The sequence below is a fragment of the Mytilus trossulus genome, chromosome 1 (genome assembly GCF_036588685.1).
Source record: "Mytilus trossulus isolate FHL-02 chromosome 1, PNRI_Mtr1.1.1.hap1, whole genome shotgun sequence".
NCBI lineage: Eukaryota > Metazoa > Mollusca > Bivalvia > Mytilida > Mytilidae > Mytilus > Mytilus trossulus.
This window is the reverse complement of record NC_086373.1, coordinates 54836252-54856102: the sequence shown is the minus strand read 5'-3', so window position 1 is coordinate 54856102 and position 19851 is coordinate 54836252. Positions and strand designations below refer to the sequence as shown.

The 19851-nt window shown below is 31.8% G+C and overlaps 1 protein-coding gene across 1 annotated transcript; it reads right to left on the bottom strand.

Moving 5' to 3' along the window:
* Window positions 1–855: 855 nt before the first annotated feature.
* Window positions 856–18055, bottom strand: LOC134727584 (mast cell tryptase-like). The gene is made up of 8 exons (XM_063591967.1): window positions 17594–18055; window positions 6018–6161; window positions 4880–4969; window positions 4539–4719; window positions 3904–4003; window positions 2486–2912; window positions 1801–1934; window positions 856–1475 (listed from the first exon to the last, which is right to left on the bottom strand). Exons 1-8 carry the CDS (start codon window positions 17673–17675, stop codon window positions 1314–1316), a joined length of 1320 nt encoding a protein of 439 aa, XP_063448037.1. The 5' UTR covers window positions 17676–18055; the 3' UTR covers window positions 856–1313.
* Window positions 18056–19851: the final 1796 nt, after the last annotated feature.

Sequence of the window (19851 nt, the reverse complement as noted above, 5' to 3'; positions counted from 1 at the left end):
TTAGTATAGAAAAAAAAACATTTTATGTAAAACTATTTGCTTGCTTGATCATCGTGGAAAGACCAGCGACTTCATCCAGATACTGTAACAGAGTGAAATATCACGGAAATCTTTATTTTTATATTCTAAGAACTATAGAAATTCTGGAGGATCACTTTTAAATGAAATCGTGTCTTTTTGATGTTTTTCGTTTGTTTCTTTTTTTTTGCCATGAAGTTGTCAGTTAGTCTTTGGCTTATGCAATTGAATAACCCTTGTATCTTTCGCCTTTCTATACAAAACACCAAAGCACAATAAGCAAATCAGAATACAGCATAATACTGTAAAGCATGCAAATGGTTACTGAGCCAGCTTCACTACCGAAACATTTATCTTGTTTTAACCTTTTTAACGGCCATTTCTTGATACTAGTGTTCATCCTTTTTTACACATCTGTTGTATTGCTCACCAGGAAGACATCTATAATATCCAAAGCTCCTATAATAGGTTTCTAAACCCGCTTATGTAGTAAAAATATTTTTCGTTGGAAACAGCTGACAACACATACATACATGAAGATATAGATAACAATCAGTGCAATTCATTAGGATGTATTCTCAAGTGAGTATGCCGTGTCAAGGTTTTATGAAAACGTCTATATGTCATTCCAATGGATGAACACGAAAAGAAAAGAAACTTTAGAAAAGAGGTAATAATTTCATCAAGTTAGTTTCAATTATGTTGTCGTATATCCTCATCATCATGCATAACATCTTGTAACATTACATGTAAAGCATCCGTCTACTAATTAACATCTTGTAACACTACACGACAACACCCGTCTACTAATGCGTCAAGAAAAGAACACATTTGGAATTAAATTAGTAACAGGTATTTTATTTCAATAAAGTTGGGAATGATTAGAAATATGATAAAACCATACGTTTCTGTGTTCAATATAAATCATTTAATGATAACTACAAAATATTAATCACCTATTTTATTTGCCACTTACAGCTTTTTGCCGTGTGTTGTCACAGTAACCGAACACTAGTACATCGAGCAGTTCTCTCAAATTTCCACATTTGTAATTAATTATTAAGTAACATATGTTGGACGTTTTTGTCTTCAATTTATTAAACAAAATTAAACAATTTTCTTCTTTATAATATTTTAGTTTTAGAATTAAAGATGTCAAAAATATACCAATAAATAAGAGTAACAATATCGCCAGTTATAAGCTGTCGTGCCAATCACATTCTTGTTAAGTTTCGCCATTCCCTGAGAGACTTTGAAATCCAAATTAATAATTCACAGACCATTTAAGAAAATTATCAGGCACCTGTTTGCTGCTTTATCCAGTCAACATATGACGTCACACGTGTGAAGACACTTGGATATCCTTGCTTATCACAACCTTCTGTTCCCCAAGATACAATTCCAGTTAAGTAGTATCTACCATTGCGTTTGCAGGACATCGGACTTCCAGAGTCACCCTGAAAATATAAAGAATGTATCAAATGAAGAGAGAACACAGTTTTTGTCAAAATTGTATCTGCAAGATGCAATTTGTGTTCATGTGTTGAACTTTTACTATTTTTGCATTTTATTATCACCCTTTTGAGACGTAGATGGTTTTATTGTTTTTGTTTTATTGGACTTTAAAATTCTGAAACTGAGGCATACCAGATAAAGGTTAATCGAGAAGTATGTGTCATCCGTATACTGGATTTGCTTTTATCACTTTTTACTGGAATGTTACAGTTTTTATAATATCTTTACCCCTTATTTTCCCTACCCCTTTGCGTCTGGTTTACTTACTGAGCAAGGTCCATATGTTCCATCACCAAAGCAGATCATGTCAGAATCCATGTTAGTTTTCCAGTACTCACTACATCTTGTGTTGCTAATCACGTGACCATGGACTTGCCGCAAGGATGCTTCAGTATCGTCTTCTGCAAATAGAATAGATGTATATTATCAACAGTGATCAAGGTCACTGATGAAATAAAAGTTTGCAAGTTTATGTGCCAATATCGTCACTTGATTGATATTTTTTTACGGAATTTACAAGACAGCGATAAACAGTCCTTGGTTCTCTGGATGCCTATTAAGCATTATCTGGCAGATAATTGATAAATGTCAATCAATTAACCCAAAACATGACCCAATTAATTCCATCAGAATATTTTGATTGCTTAAATTCCATTCATGACTCAATGTTTTAGTTAATAATCAAAACATTTTTTTCAGGCTTAACAAACCCATTGTACAAAACAGAAATAGAACACTAGTCTAAAACAACACAAACAAAAACAACAAAAAACACACAGATCAGTCAAGATAAAGAAGAAAAAAACTAAAATATTATTTCAACAGTTCCTGTTCCATTATTGGTATCTGTCTTTTTGCTAGTTACTAGAAACAATATTGATATATAGCAATCAAAAACGAGGAAAGGAGGAAGAGAAACGTACATGGTAAGTTAAGTATATAATATACTTACCATTCGTATCTCCCCATCCTGTCACCCAACACTGGTCAGAATTCTCAACATCAAACAATTCCACGCTGTTACTCTGTTCTCTCTTAATCCTAATTTGCTTCAATAAATCAGGGACATCCCTTTTAAATCGGATATGGTTGACCATGTCTAAGTTTGGAGAAATATCAGGTATATTTAGATGGTTAATGTATTCATCTATTGATGGTTCCTGGTTCAGATTTGCATTATTGTCGTTTCTCTTCAAGTTGTTGTTGGGAAACTGGGAATCGCCATTCGAGGGGAGACAAATCGTCTTGATATAATCGGTAGATAGATCTACAGGGCGTGCAAGCTCTATTAATGCAATATCGTGGGCGTACTGTTTGTGAATAGGTACAGTCTCATTTTCATCGACGCTTTCTCTCTGGTCAACTCTGTAGTTTGGATGCTAATAAAATAAATGTTCTAAAATATTTGTTTTCATAGTTATGCCTCCAGTAAGTCTAATTATACTAAATAAAACAAAGAATCTTCCATTTCAGATTAACTTTGTACATCTACATTTCATGGTAAAATCCTTAGCACTGTGCATTTTATGGATGTAAGTTAATCCCTTCAGGAGCACCTGAGATCACCCCTAGTTTTTGGTGGGGTTCGTGTTGTTTATTCTTTAGTTTTCTATGTTGTGTCATGTGTACTATTGTTTTTCTGTTTGTCTTTTTCATTTTTAGCTATGGCGTTGTCAGTTTGTTTTAGATTTATGAGTTTGACTGTCGCTTTGGTATCTTTCGTCCCTCTTTTTTTAATGAAATGGTAACAATTTTATTTTTATCATAATATTTTAATTCATCAAAATTATGAATATTTCAAAGATAGATTCATTTTCTTTATTTCGAGATGAAAGTATTTAAAAAGTTGATCTTTTGGATTGAAATATTATAGCTTGATTTTAAGGAGAAATGTATGAGAAAAACGTGTCATTAACTGCATAAGAAATGTATTAGAAACAACAACAGTTAAAAAATATAGATTACGAATTTGGAAATGGTTTAGAGTCAGTTAACAATCTACTAGTACGTGATGCCTATTGCTTCTACGAGATGCTTAATCGCATGATACATTGGCTTTAAACTAAGTTTTGTAAAGGAGCAACACGACATGTATCACATGTGGAGCAGGATCTTCTAAACAGTGTTTGGTCAGTATTTAGTTTAAATAAGTATAAGAAGGGTCGCCGTACACAATTTGTTGATGCAGTGCTTTGAAAAAAGCTATTTGTTAAAAAAAATATCAAAGAAAGCCTTGCTTAAACAAACAAAAAATAGCGGTCTTCAGTATCTAGCACAAACCAGTGATAGTACTAAAGCAGCACCATTATTATCAGTGCAGAAAAAGCATTTTCCAATTACTTTGCAGACATTCACTTTAAATGAACATACCCGTATAATTCTGTTGATAGGAATATCAGTTCCGGATTCTCCGTCATACAGATAATGGAGACCTACTGAAACACGCCATCTTGAAGGCTGGTTGTACCATCTATAAGTAAAAAAATATCCGACAGTTAAATTATAAGTTAAAAAAACAGGCACCAAATAATTAGGTCTTGTGAAAATAACAAATGTAAAAATGCTAGCTTATAAATCACTTGTGTAATTTCCCTATAAATTAAGAACAAGTAAATAGTAGCGTTAAAATGTACATTGTTTCGGATGGGCATATTTTCATTCATAGGAGAGTAGTTTTTGTGTCATGAGAAGAAGCAAAATCTGAAAGTTACGTTCAGAAATTAGAATGTAAGCCAATGCAAAATATAATGTCCATATATAGATTACTTTAAACAAACAACTTAGAATGAACGTTAATCATTAAAAAAATAATGTTAGACTTGTGGAATTAAAGTGCCCAATAGATGCAAGAACATAGAAAATAATATAAACTCATCTTAAAAAATTGAATGTCTCGAATAAAGGTTACTTATAAAGACAAATTGCTGATAATTAAAAGGTAGAATAGTACCAGTATTGGAGTTAAATCAATTACAATTCTACGAAGGGGAGAATGTGTGCCTTACCCTTTTAAACAGTGAGCAGCAGTAACTACCCATCTATCACTGATTAAAGCTCCACCACACATGTAAACCCCAGTCATAAACCGGAGCGCCACCTGCCATGGCCAGGCTCCACGTGGTGCATTTGTTCCCCCAATGATGCGTTTTGATCGATGTGGAATTGCTGGAACACCACATTCAGGGTCTAAAAGTAAATGATTCAAAACTTTCAAAATTGAAGACAAAGATTTTAGGAACAAATTCTATGATTATTTAAGCTTTTGGTACAAGCTTTTAGAACAATAAATGTGAATGAATGTTTTATTTACTGAAATAAAGGGCAATGCTAAACAAAATGTCATTACCTCTGCTGATTAGAGCGTTTGGAAGTTCTATTTGAGGAGTAGTTGTTGGCGCTAATGTCGTTGTCGTCTGCATTGCTCTCATTCTTTCAACTGCAAAAAATCAATCAAAAAAATGTTAACAGCGGATAAAATATTTTGTTTAATTGTAGGTGATATTTGACTGATCATGTGACTATCATAAAAAAACGTTTCTTGAATTTAAGTTAAAGCAAACTTGTTTAACCATAATCAGAGTAGTTTGTTATTCTTTCGGTAGGCAAATTATCATCCACAAATGTCCTTGATTTAAGTAGCAGTCCTTGACCGGATCGTATTCTTCGTATTATATAACTGTTCCATTTTCCATCGTTCGAGAGGTGTGCATGTCATTGACCCCGAAAGTTAAACCTCAAATTATCAATAAAAATCCTATGAAACCTCAAATTAAAAAAAAATGATGCATGTTTTTTTTTATAACAGAATGGATAGTTTTCATTATTAAACTTGTGTACATATACTTTTTTCTGAAGAAAATTCTTTAATTTGTCCACATTTAGAAGAAGTTTACTCCTTTTTAATTGCTTGATTCCAAGAAGCAATTCGCCGACATATTTTCCGTATGCAAAGTGACCTTAACGTGAACCTTCTCGTAAAAATCCGGTGATCGCAATACGCATGAATCTGTTACTGAAATAAACTACTATCTGATTGTACATATGAAACACGTGCTCAATATCCATGCTTTTTTGTTGATTGTTTACTCTAAGGTGACAATCGGTAAACGTCGGAGTCAAAACACGGCATTTAATAGCTGCCATATTAGTTAAATCCTAACAGACAGAGAGAAAAAGAATTGACGATTATACGATATATTTGCGTAAAAAATTATAGAATCGTGCACAGAACACTAAGTTTATGATATATACATGCATTGGTTCAAGAATTGGATAACCATTATTTTTCATCAGTCACTCGTTTCTTGTGACTTTAACCATTTATTGTAAAGGTTCATTTTTTTCGTTGCATTCACCAAAGCTTTTCAAAAACATATTTCCCATAGTCAACCGTTTAGTGTAATCTCTTTCAGATATGTATCTTCTATATTTGTATGAATATATGTTTTTAACAACATAACGTATTTGTTATTTAGTAAACATACCATATGCTGGAGGTGCACAACAGCTGTCGATAGGGGAAGAACACAGTGATATGCCCCATGAATGTACAAACTTATATTCACACTGTGGATTACATGTACCATCTAAATAGCTACATAGTTCAAACTGATATCCGATGGCATAACCTGAAAAATACCAATATGTATAAAATAGAGCTCATTGTACAGAGAGCGTCGACCAAATGTAGTAAATTTAACGCCGTCAACTTTGGTTTAAAAGTCCATTTCATGTTCTTGTTGCTTTTACAACTAAAAAGATATAATTAAGAAAATGTGGTAAATTTGTAGAAGTAAACAGTATAAGTAAGTCAATTTACGGTCTTCAGCATTTTGGTTCACACCTAACAGCAAGCAATAAAGGGCCCCAAAATGACTTGTGTAAAACCATTCGATTACGAACACCAAACGAGAAACACAAAAAAGCAATTTTTAATTTATTTTATGGCGTTTAATGCTTATAATCAGCCCTCTTGTTGACTTTTAACCTCTCTCCCATATTTCGTAGAAATCATAAATACTAGTAGTTATTAACTTTGTATCGATGTTATGCATTGACTTTATGAAAATTAAGAAATAATTCATGGGTGCTTGAATATATCGTGATTTTACCACGGGTTGGCCCTTTATGACAAATATTTTACCCTGAGCGATAGCGAGGGGTAAAATATCGGCATAAAGGGACAACCCGTGGTAAAATCTAGATATATTCAAGCCCCCATGAATTATTTCAATTCTAATAGGTCAAATACGGCAATTCTTTTGGATCGAAGCGCTCTAGGTGGAGGCAAATATTTGCCATTCCCAGAAATAAACACACTTTTAAATTGGCGTAAAAGAACGGAGAAAACTGAATTAGTGACATGCTTAAACTATTTGAAATAACGTATATAAATAGTTTTGAATTAGTTTAAATGATAATTTACTTGTATGTCTTAAATGTTTAAACAAATATGGCTTATAACACATTTTAGCATCGTCTGTTCACGTTTCCATGTTGTGATGATAATCGGTAATACAAGCGTGTATTTTCCCGTAAAATGCTCATATTCTAACGTCATCGTTTTATGACGTCGCAAACTCATTCAAAAAAAGGATATGACGTGGGAGTACGATCGGAACAGCCCATGCAATATATTCAAATTTAACCACGGGTGTGTACTCAAAGCGTTTGAAGGACGTCATGTTAGAATAAAGGATATATAAAGGCAACAGTAGTATACCGCTGTTCAAAATTCATTAATCGATCGAGAAAAAACAAATCCGGGTTTCAAACTAAAACTGAGGGAAACGTATTAAATATAGATATATATATATGTAAGAAAGCATCAATGAAAGAGAATGAACGTCGGATAAATATCAAAGAGTTCCACAAGAGTATACATAAAATCAACACTGAATAATCACTAAGTCGTATACATTCTAAGTGTCTTCAGTCACCTGTAAGAAATTATAATCTGCTTTACAAGTTCAATAATACGACATGATGTTCAAAAAATTTTAAAGTACACATGCACATATGATGATGTGATAATGTGAATATATACAATATTAAGAACACGCTTAGGAAATGTCCTTCATAAGATTTTTTTGTAATCATAATTGGTTTTTCCTCTTTATTTTTTCGCGCCAAAATGCCAAAAAAAGTTTTAAGATGTCAAAATAGTTCGACACAATGTCAATGAAAACTTTATCAATAATTGCCTGTTTGAAAATTCATTAGTTTGTTATTTTTGTCTTAAATGCATTTCAGATATTTCTTTATCATATTTAACGCAACTTGGTATAGATATTAGATATGTATTTTTGTAATAATTATGACCCTTTATCTCTGATTTCTCTATAGGCTTGCTGCGTTCCGATTCGAATATGTATTAATATATTGACAACTAAAGATAAAAGATTACAGAAACTTATTTTAGATAGTTAAAGTTCTAAAAATAGAATAAAAACATATTTCTTCAGGAATGTGTCAAAATTTGCGCTGGTTCAGTTAAAAGAATAAGCTCACGCAATCTTTTAGGTTTCAGCAAATGATCTATTAAATCGCCATTATCTAATGATTATTTTAGCATATGTATTCCACGGTCGTTGATTAGAGGTCGTTGGTAGACCTTGTGGTTATTTCAGACTTTGGACTTTAAATGTGCCTGATACTCTCAACATATTGCACTTAAAACGCACTTTATTTTTAATAAAGCTGATTATTCTTTCGCGACACGAAGAAGAGAACTCATGAAACTGTAGTTGAATGCCTGTTTCATGTCCTTTCCTTATTTTTTTTCTTCTTTCAGTTTTGCCCCTTTAACAATTTTACTGCTATAACCGTAAGAGATTACCAGTATACTGACATCTGTAGAGAAAGATTTTCTACAAGGGATTCAGTATACCGGCAGTTTTCAGTTAATATAAAAATAAGGAAGAAAGAAAGAAAAGAAAGAGAATTGTAGCATGTCTAGTGTAGTTGCAATAACTAATCATTTAATGAACGAATTTAGAAAAGCATATAGTTTGTTTTCCAATTAGAAACGTTAGTAGATTCTATTCTGGGATAAGCATATAGTTTGTTTTCCAATTCTACATTGATATTAGAAACGTTTGTAGATTCTATTCTGGGAAAAGCACATAGCTTTTTTTCCAATTCTACATTAATATTAAGAAACGTTTGTAGATTCTGTTCTGGGAAAAGCATATAGTTTGTTTTCCAATTCTACATTGATATTAGAAACTGTGTCATGTCCTTTCCTTATTTTTTTTCTTCTTTCAGTTTTGCCCCTTTAACAATTTTACTGCTATAACCGTAAGAGATTACCATTATACTGACATCTGTAGAGGAAGATTTTCTACCAGGGATTCAGTTTACCGGCAATTTTCAGTAAACAAACAAATAAGAAAGAAAGAAAGTAAGAAAGAAAGAAAGAAAGAAAGAAAGAAAAGAAAGAAAGAAAGAAAGAAAGAGAAAGAAAGAAAGAAAGAAAGAAAGAAAGAAAGAAAAGAAAGAAAGAAAGAAAGAAAAGAAACAGAATTTTAGCATGTCTAGTGTAGTTGCAATAACTCCTCATTTAATGAATGAATTTGGAAAAGCATATAGTTTGTTTTGCAATTTTACATTGAATTGCAAACTGATTGTTTTCCAGTACAAAAGCATTACTTTTAAACAATGACACCAACACGGAACTGAAGTGGGACCAAATCAATGGTAGCATGATAAACAAATACATGAACAACATTTATTAGTTGATTTGATACCCCATGCCCTTTGTTAAAAGTTATTTCTGTATGTATTTACGCTTGAAATTAAGAATATAATATTCGGAAGTATTTTGAACACTAATGATTTGGCTTCATTATAACTCATTTTTAGGTTCTGGCCGTTTGACCTGCGAAATCCTATGTTAGAACAAAAATTTGATTTATAACCGCGAGCCCCCTTAATACACTAAAATTACCAATCGTTTAAACCCTTTAGAAATAGAAAGTTTGTGAACAATTATTACATTAAAAAGAGTGAAAGAAAAAATAATTTTAATCGTTTTGTCCTCGATCATTTAACATTTCGTTCAATTAATTTGCTAGCTTTTAACCTTTAAACGAGCCTTTAAAACTCCCACATGGGTAAAATGATATAAAATGTGAATGACTTAAAGCAAACCCACCAAATTTATAATGTGATGGTCTAGCACGGTCGATACCGTAATATTGATTTAATAATATTTGAAGGTAAACATTAATTTGCCTGTTTGTTTTATTAGTATTTTTATTACTCTGGAGATTGCAAAACGTGAAAAGACTGTACGACGTTGAGGTTTCTCTTTGAATATTTGATGCTATGGAAGCTGAATGTAAGATGGGAGGTTTCACAATGCTAAGCCATGCATAAAAAAAAGTAAAAAAAATACTGGTTAAAGCCCAATTTAAAAAAAAAGTTAACATTACATTTTCTGTAATAGTGTTAAGCTTTTTTTCTTTTTAGACATTTATTTCACACCCCATATACTATCTTTGGTAATGTAACTATATAAAACACGATGGGCAAGGTATATGTTCCATTTGGTACTTCACATAGACTGATATGATATGTATTTGATTCACCGGTTTTCGAAGGCACCAGCCAATGATGGGCGTGTATAACATGGTATTGAAATGTACAAAAGGCGACAGGGCAACCATCAGTTCAAAAAGTACCAAGCAAAGGGAGAACTAAAAATTGTCAAAAACCAAGTTCAACAAAGAAAACGTAGGTGAACGCAAGCGCACTCGAAAGAGGAGCTTTAAAACAAGTGGCACTATTAAAGATCGATTATTTACCAGATGAGTCTCATTTTAGCAGGTACAGTGAAAATATTCGACCAAAGTTCTTGAATAGAAACATACCGATATGTGGCGTATGCAATGGGTACAAATATACGCTTGCCTTTTTAACATTTGCATGCAGCATGGCGTTATGTTTACAAGATACAGATAGATATATCTATAATACTATCTATAATACTGAAATTACGAGGTCCAATTTGTCAGCCGTCATCACGTGAAAACGACGAATCAAAGAATTCAACTGTATATACAACTTATATAGTACAAAGAAGTAGATTAAAAATTACACCACTCCAGGCCCTTTTGTTTCCCCCGTAATTAATATAATTAATATTGCCAATAATTAAGAAGTTCAGGGTCGAGTCCGATACCGATACCAATAGTATAATCACCTGTTACTTATTACCTTATCTGTACGTTCCGCATCTGACAGGGGCACCACCAAACAGTGTATGCAGGATTTATATGCTATATACACGGATCATAATCACAGGGTTGGCACTACTAAATTGTCAAATTGTTACCTATTGTAGTATTTTAATCAGTAAGACTTTCTAAGATAACACTACGAACACTAAAAATCTGGACTAAAAATAAGGCGTATAGGTGCAGTTTTCAATTTGTTAGCGGGCATGAGTGACGTAAAACAGCGAATCAAAGAATTCAACTTGATTTATAACTAATATAGGACAAAAAAGTCAATGCTGTTGATTAAAAAAATCTCCATTCAAACGGGAAAAACAACGGTCTAATACGGTGACTTATATCTGTTAATGTCGCATGATTTTATCCATTCCTGGATCTTTTGTTTTCCAAATAATTAGTATTTATCATGACCAATAATTGATAAGTTCCAGTTCGACGGGTTCAAACAGAAAGATTTGAAAGCAGAGAAAACTGTGTATCTTATAATCGGCATGATTTTATCAGATGACAATACTAATACTAAAGTAAGGCTTGCGGCTTTATACTTTATTTCAGTCACGGACCCGCGATGTCACGGGTGTGTGCTAGTATGATTGAAATATCCACATATAGTCTATATATATTTTCATTTAGAAAAAAACCATCCAGTTTTATGACAATAATTTGTAATTAAAGATCGTCGACCTTGCTGTTTACTTGGATATAGGAAGATGTGGTATGATTGCCAATGAGACAATTCTCCATCCAAATAACAATTTATAAAAGTAAACCATTATAGGTCAAGGTACGGTCTTTAACATGGAGCCTTGGCTCACACCGAACAACAAGCTATAAAAGGCACCAAAGTTACTAGTGTAAACCATTCAAACGGGAAAAACAACGGTCTAATACGGTGACTTATATCTGTTAATGTCGCATTGGCAATCATACCACATCTTTTTTTTATGTTGGTTTTATTTATTGTTATTTCAGATTTTCAGTGTTTTATACATATTTCGAATTCTTATATATTTCGGCACTAAACATTGTGCATACAAGCCAAAAGTCAAAAACCGCACCTTTCTGGCAAGACTATCTGCCTAAAAAAAAACAACCTAACACTCTTGCACAATTCAATAAGAATTAATTTTTAAATCAAACCTAAGCAATGTTTCATAAACGTAATAATTGAACCATATTAGATTATCATTCCATGCTCAGAGAATGGTTGTTTTAAATGAGTTCACGCGTGGATATAGGCATGAAAGGAAACAATTGATTGCTAAAGAGCTCACATCAGGGTTTTTTGTTGGTATTTTTGGTTGTGAGATTTTTATTTTCGGTTTTCCTTGGACCAAGGTGGTGACAATCCTTCTATAGCTGGTTATTTTTTTTTTTTTTTTTTTTTTTTTACCATTAATAAACAACGCACCGATTCTTCTTAGAGATAAATGAATATCAGCAATTTGGCAAGACTTTATTTTCTCAGCTGGAATGACAAATTATAAGTAGTATATCCGTACATTCATATTGATATTATGAATGAAATTCTTCAAGTAGCACTATTAGCATGGAATGCTCGTTATCATAACTCCCACGAGCAGAGAACAGCAGGCTTTTGTATTATGAATAATATAAAATCATATCGCAATTTCAAGCAAGGCTTAACTTTACAGTATAAAGAGCAATCCTATGATAGATAGAGCACCCATGAAACTTTCCATATACTTATCAATTATTCTGAAAGTGACAAAAAGGGTGTTACAATGTAAAACTATTTAAAAGACAGAATGGTGCAATATCTAATGTATTCCATGCTTGCATTTAAAATGTATTAAAAAGCCAAGAAATTCAGATATTATTTTGTAAATATTGTCGAGGTAGTATATCAAGAGCCATTTATATCATGTACGATAACTGAAATACAAATCTGGTTACAAAAATATTTTAAACTTTTAAAGTTCAGAAACCGATGGTGTAAATGAGATCATTGGCTTTATTGAGTAAAGTTAGCATTTTAATGAAAATGACATTTTAATAGTGTGCTGTCTTGGCTTACATGAACAGAAGTACATTTCGACAATTATTATAATAAATAAGTAAAAAATGGATTTTCTGTCGCTAAAGTGAGCATTGATAGTTTAATTGTTTGCTAAAAATGGATTAAAGCAGAGGCGCTAAAACATATCCATTGGCGCTCAAACAACCGATTTGTTTGTCCTGAATGTCATCCGTCGATTCTCATTGCGTAATTATAGTTTTATCATTGCAGATGGAACTGTTTGCTTATTGTATTCGAAACAATTATGGGTATATTTCCGCGTTGTAACTTTATATGTTGAAATCCACATAGTCTAATTGCATGAGCAATATCAATTAATGTTTTATCATTTATTGCTCTATGATACGCTTGCGTGTTGACATCAAATACCAATTGCAATATAATCTCATAACATATGAACCAAAATATTAAATTATACGAAACAAATCTGTATTTATATGATTTTAAACATGCAGATTTAATTATGTTTCTATTTTTACTACTAGTAGTGGGCGGCGGCGTGATTAATTATTACAAGAGTAATGGAAAAATGATTTACCCAAGGGACAGTCACTATCCCATTCACATTTACAAAACATACAATAGGATTGTTTTCACAAAAATGTATCATGCAAAACCAAAACATTGACAAAGTACACAACAAGCTTTAAAGTTTTAACTGCTCGTCAGCCAATTTTATTTAAGTGTTATCGCTTTTCTCATCACAAATAAATGGTCATATATCAGAGCTACAACTGTTTCGCTTCTAATACATCCTTGTCTTTCAAATATTCGGTTTTTATTGTTTTCGATGATGGTAAAATCCAGAAAATCATTTCGGACGCATGACATATATTTTCAAATTGTTGTTTTATCTCTTTTAACGGGTTGTGTTTATCTGCAGGTCTGTGAATTATTCCATGAGTTATTGGTCTATTTCAACTACAAAATGTACATATTTACATTACTGTCGTTAGCGAATGGTTAGCAGATCGTTATGCGGAACCGACAATTAACGTATGACAAAGCGGCTACATCAATCAGAATGCAAGCGGGATATTTATTCCGATTATTGATATCGGAAGCTGCCCGCTAGGTATGATAGTTATTTTCGTATAAGCGCATTCGGCATATTGGATACCACAAGATCGGTTTTGTTTATCACCTAGCTGTTTCCTGTCCTTTCGTATGAAAACCGTCATCACATTGGATAGCAAATGATCCGTTTATTTGATCACCAATTCTTTTTAAGAAATGAATGCACAAAAATAGACTATTAAATTGCTTCAATCTTTTTCCAGTTCTGAATGGACAAAAATAAAACTATCAAACTGATCCAAACCTTTTTCCAGAGCTGAATGGACAAAAAATAAAACTATTAAACGGCTGGTTTTGCGGAAAACAGTTGTTATCGCAAATCATGTTTAATACTGAATCCTTTGATCCGTCATGTGTTTAGTCTACTCGCATTTAGCATTTACAAACACGATTACGTCCATGCATTGCTAGCACTATAACGAACTGTATTATCAAGGTAGAACTGTTTATTAAATAATTGCAAAAGTGGCGAAATTATCGTTTCTTTAAATATAGCCTTACACTTTAAATCTTCGTATCTAATTTATTTTCCTTAATAATTAGGAATACGTCTTTAAATTTCGTTTTCGTCATATAACTCATTAGATTAATTTTGTGGACTGCTTTTTGATAGATTGTACGAAAAATAAGTATTTATTGGTGATTGCCTAACGGTTACTGCTTAATTGTTTACTGCTGGTTTATTCTAATAGTTCTACTAAAAATTATATGCTACAGTGTAGAATATATAAAATTAAGCTGAATGCTCAAATTACCGCTATGTGAACTATAATTTTGTTCAGAATACTGAGATTCGGTTGGGTTTTTTTACGACAATATCCATAACAATCACGACAGCAGACATGTAAATGATACGTGCGAAATATTGAATTACAAAAATTTCAAATAAGATTGTAATTGCAGAACCGTATTTAATTTTGTTTTTAACCGTCAATAAACGATAAGCTATTCTTCTAGTGCTTGTGTACATATGTATTTACATATTTATTAATCTGCCTATTACTTTAGTAAAAAAATAAGTACTAATATTTGTCAGAGAAATAATCATTTTGAAACTAATAACCCAAAACGTTATTTCGTAATCAACCTAATGAAGATTGAATCCTTGAATAGTTCTTAACAATATGTGTAAATTAATATTGACATTCATAAATCAGGTGTCCATTGACAATATGTAGGTATAAACTAATTATTTTCTGTATTGATTATCAACGATAATTCTGTAATATGAAACCATACTAGTAAATGTAATTCTGTTGTTTCAGCTAAATTCTTGGAGAGTTCAAAACGCTCAATCATTTGCATACATAGATTTTCAGGTCACAAATAGACAGTTCTACACACCGTGAACGAAAAGAGAACGTTTTAACGATTAAATCCTTTAAATCATATTTCATTTTCAATCGTCACTTTGAAAATTGCAACTGCATTTGTTATAAATCTGAAAGTTATTCTCTAAGAAAATGGCCGAAAAAGAATACTTACACTCGTTCTACCAAATATCTATCAATCATAAAATACATGTAAACACTGCATATTCAAAAGATTAAGGACTTGAAGTGAGAAATAGGAGGATAGCAGATATGCAAAAGAACATCTCTATGCATATTTTAAGGACGAAACACTTGTATATACACTTGTATACATATGTATGTCGATGTAGTTTTCTCAATAGTATACACTTGTATACATATGTATGTCGATGTATACCCCAATAACGGTTTTATTTCTTTAGTTCCTTATCTTTTGTATGATGAATCCGTGCATAACCAACAAACACATCAGAACAAGGACGGTAATGGTTTCTTACGCCATGGCGTTGTCAGTTTGTTTTAGATTTACGAGTTTGACTGTCCCTTTGGTATCTTTCGTCCCTCTTTTTTTATAAATGTTTTGTACTTTTTCATTATCCACTCCGTAGATCATTTGTAGCTAGTTTTTAATTTGAAAGAATTACTAATCAAAAATGCAAATAAAAATACTTATGTGTGGAAACAAAAAGGACATAGATATTTGCTCATTGCCGAAGTCCGTTCGGTGACCTATCTTTGTTAATTTATGTGTCATTCGGTCTCTTGTAAAGAGTTGTTTCATTGTCAATCATACCACATCATCCATTTTTATGCATAGCACCACCTTAACCCATTTAAGTCTTGCAAGTGAATTAAAGATGGTTTCAAAAGTTTAACTTCGAATTTGAGTTTTGATTCTTACGCTGAATAATTATGTTTTATTCTTGATAAAATGATCATAATACAAAGATCAACTTTAAAATAAGTTTTTTTTTGTGAGTTTAATATGCCTAAAGGGTCATACAACAGGAAATATAAAATAAAATATAATACACTAATTGTACTTTCAATAAGTGTGTGCAACATAGCATGTCACGCTAAGGTCGTCCTTGACATGCATCAAATATTTGCCCCTGGACGTTAAGCAACCAACAATCAATCAATCATGTCGCACTAAGACGGCGTGAAGCAACAATTGATCAACCAATGAATTATCTGAATAATATTTTGGTATCTGTGGAAAAAGTTCGTCTCATTTTATACAACTTTCTACTTTATGTGTTTAATATTTTATAATAACATTAAAGGGTCAATAGACTTTATATATAAGCTTCCAGAGTCATGGTTTCTCAACACATCTATCCATTTGCTTGATTCAACTTATTTAACAGTGGATTAAATGTAAAAAGAATACATTAATATAAAGTTGAATGGAAACTGTTGTCTTGAAATTACTGATTGTGCATGATGCTTGAAAAAAACCATTCTGTCCACGAAGTGACCGTAGCAACAGTTTACATTTCAATAATGTAATTTCAATAATGTATAGATTAGAAAATAGAAACAAGGAATGGGCCAAAGACATTACAACTGACCAAAGAGCAGACAACAGCCAAATGCAATAAAAGAGTCTTCAACGCAGTGAGAAAATCCCGCACTCGGAGGCGGGCTTCAGCTGGCCCTTAACCAATATTGTATACAACTATACAATCCATGTACTAGGGGTAAAGGATTTAAATATTCAAAAAGAAATATAAAATGAGGAAAACAAGATAGAGTATTTTTTCATTATTCACCACAAAAAGATAATTACAAGCTTTAGACTCACATATGTTGCCAATGCTTAGCCATTTCTCTATAATCGGATTGCTTATCCCGCTCCTTTGATATAGTTTTTTACATTATTCATTCATCCGTGACATGAGGTTTAAAACTCAATTGCATATCTTTTGAATATAAAAGGAATTGGTGGATTTTTGTGAGTTTTGCTTGAACTTTCATAATGAAAAAATATGTAAATTATTACAGAACTGCATTTTTTTTTTGGTGTTGACATCCTCAATTGAGTACACAGTGCAAGATACACGTGCTCTTTGGAAATAATTTTTTAAATAAAGGGCAATACTAATATACTGGGATATTGTTATCTACAATAGATAATAAGCTACAATTAATAAGCAAACATATAAAATTGAGAATGGCTATTATTAGATGCTATATTTTCATATCATTTGTGGTCGATATATACCGTCCTTGGAAAACGAATACATGTATATCTTTTAACAATTTAGAATTCTTAACCTCTGATTAAAACAATTTAATTTTTTTGTTTATATAATCCGTCGTTGAGTATTTCAAAACATCCACAAAAATTCAACAAAATAGTTAAATATAAAACTAATTCCACTCACCTTTTGCTGTTTTCAAACATATTAGTGCTGTTGCTGCAAGAATTGTCACTATTTGGTCAAAACTGTTTACACTTTTCATCATTTTGTTTGCTTTTTTTCCAAATAAATTATAAAAACTCCTATTTCTTGTTAGTTCCAATGGTAAAAGGATTATGCAAAGTTAACTAAGGAATGTATAAATTTATAGGACTCCAAGAATTTCACAAATGTAAATCTTATCGCTACCCTTCCTTGTTTCTGAGTGGTTATTCCAAATATGGTCATGTAGTATCTTCCATTCATAAAACAGGAAACGTGGTATAATTATTCAAATTTTCATATTCCACGTACGTTCTGATAATATTTCACATTTTCATTCACAATAATTATAAATTCTTAAATGATTCCTGATATTTACAGAAAATCGAATAAAGTAGCTGTTATTGCTTTGAAAGTTGTGAATGACTGACCGTTTTGTACTCATGAGAACCAATATAGTATAAGCGTTAATTATCTTAGACTAGAAAGTTATCTTGTATAAACAGAGATAGCCATCATATCTTCGGAAATGTTTATAGAAAAATTTCAACTACAAAGTTAAGAAAACATTGCTCTCAGCATCTTTCTGAAGGTCAGTGGTCTTAAACATATCATACATTTTTAAAACCTTGCTCCAATTCTTTAGATTAATTAGATATATATACATACACTGTTCCAAATCTTTATGATAAACAAATATAATCATATACAATGTTAGAACAGTAAAACAAGGAAGAAAATAAAATTAATTCAAGGACAAACTCTCCCAAAGCTTACATATAATTCGGAAATGACGTGTTTTATCGCTTTGAGTTCCTGCTACATGTACGTAAAAAGTAAAATACTTATCCATAATAGGATTATTAAAATCAGTACCAATAGCCTAAAATCAGTTATTGCAACTTGCAAAATTTAGTAAACATACTTAGTATTTCCTCGTTTTAGTTTATGAAAATACTTCAAATGAAAACATTTGACATAAAACGTCTGAAATTGCCTATCCCATAATTAGAAACTTGATGGACGTTCTTGAGATATTTTGATTACTTTTATAATTGCTCTCTATTTTTGTCTTATGCTTGGACTATTTATGTTGATGTGGGTCAAATGAGTTATATTTGCAATCGTACACAAATTCATTCATTAGATGCGTTCTCTGTAAGACATAAGTTTCGCAATACATATAGTTACTGAATATTGCAAGGAAATGAATGATACGGTGAAGCATAAATAAAATATATTAAAACTCCGAATTGTATACTTTACAAATAAAATATTTCATTAGTTTTTACTGGCTTCCTTTTCTCTACAATTATTAAAATTTGTTAAATAATTAATGTGACAAACTTTGCCACTAGAACCTCAAAATTTCCATATATTCGCAAAAAAAAATATATCTACATTTACATATTTAAAGGGAGGAATGGGATATTCATGAATGAATCAGCATAAAAATAACATATAATAAACAATAAAAGCCTCAGCTGAAGATGATCAAACATCTTTATATAACAATACACAATGATCTGTTCAATATCATATGTTAATCTTACTAATAATGGAGTCTAGACATATAAATAGACAAACTCCGAAACAGCGGTTACGTCCTCTTTACTACGCTACGTTGACTTTAATGATAGTTTAGCGAAGCAACGTCACCACTGTTTCGGAGTTTGATAAATAGATATATCAGAGTCCATCAGAGATGTTCAATCAACGCATTTAAAGAAAGAACACTACGCTGAACGAATTAATACCGCATGCGACCAAGCCGGCATAAACCCTCTTTTGAAATATAAAAAAGAAGATGTGGTATGATTGCCAATGAGACAACTATCCACAAAAGATCAAAATGACACAAACATTAACAACTTTATGTCACCATACGGCCTTCAACAGTGAACAAAGCCCATACCGCATAGTCAGCGGTTTCCTTTTGTACTTTGAAGTGTTCACTTCGAAAACAGCACTGTGAACATATAAATACATATATTCTAAGATAGTAGTGATTCGATCTGTATCAAGAAAAATAAGGGAAAATAAGATGAAATATTGAAAAGAAAAATTAATAACGTATTTAAACTGCCCCTTTATAGTTATGTCGGACAATGCAATGGCCATTGGAATATACAAAAACGTACAATAAAAACTAGAAAAGTAAAACCAATTTATCATTGTAACTTAGATATCATCCATATCGCTTTTGAATTCATTAAACAGTTAACAAAACAAGTTTCAGG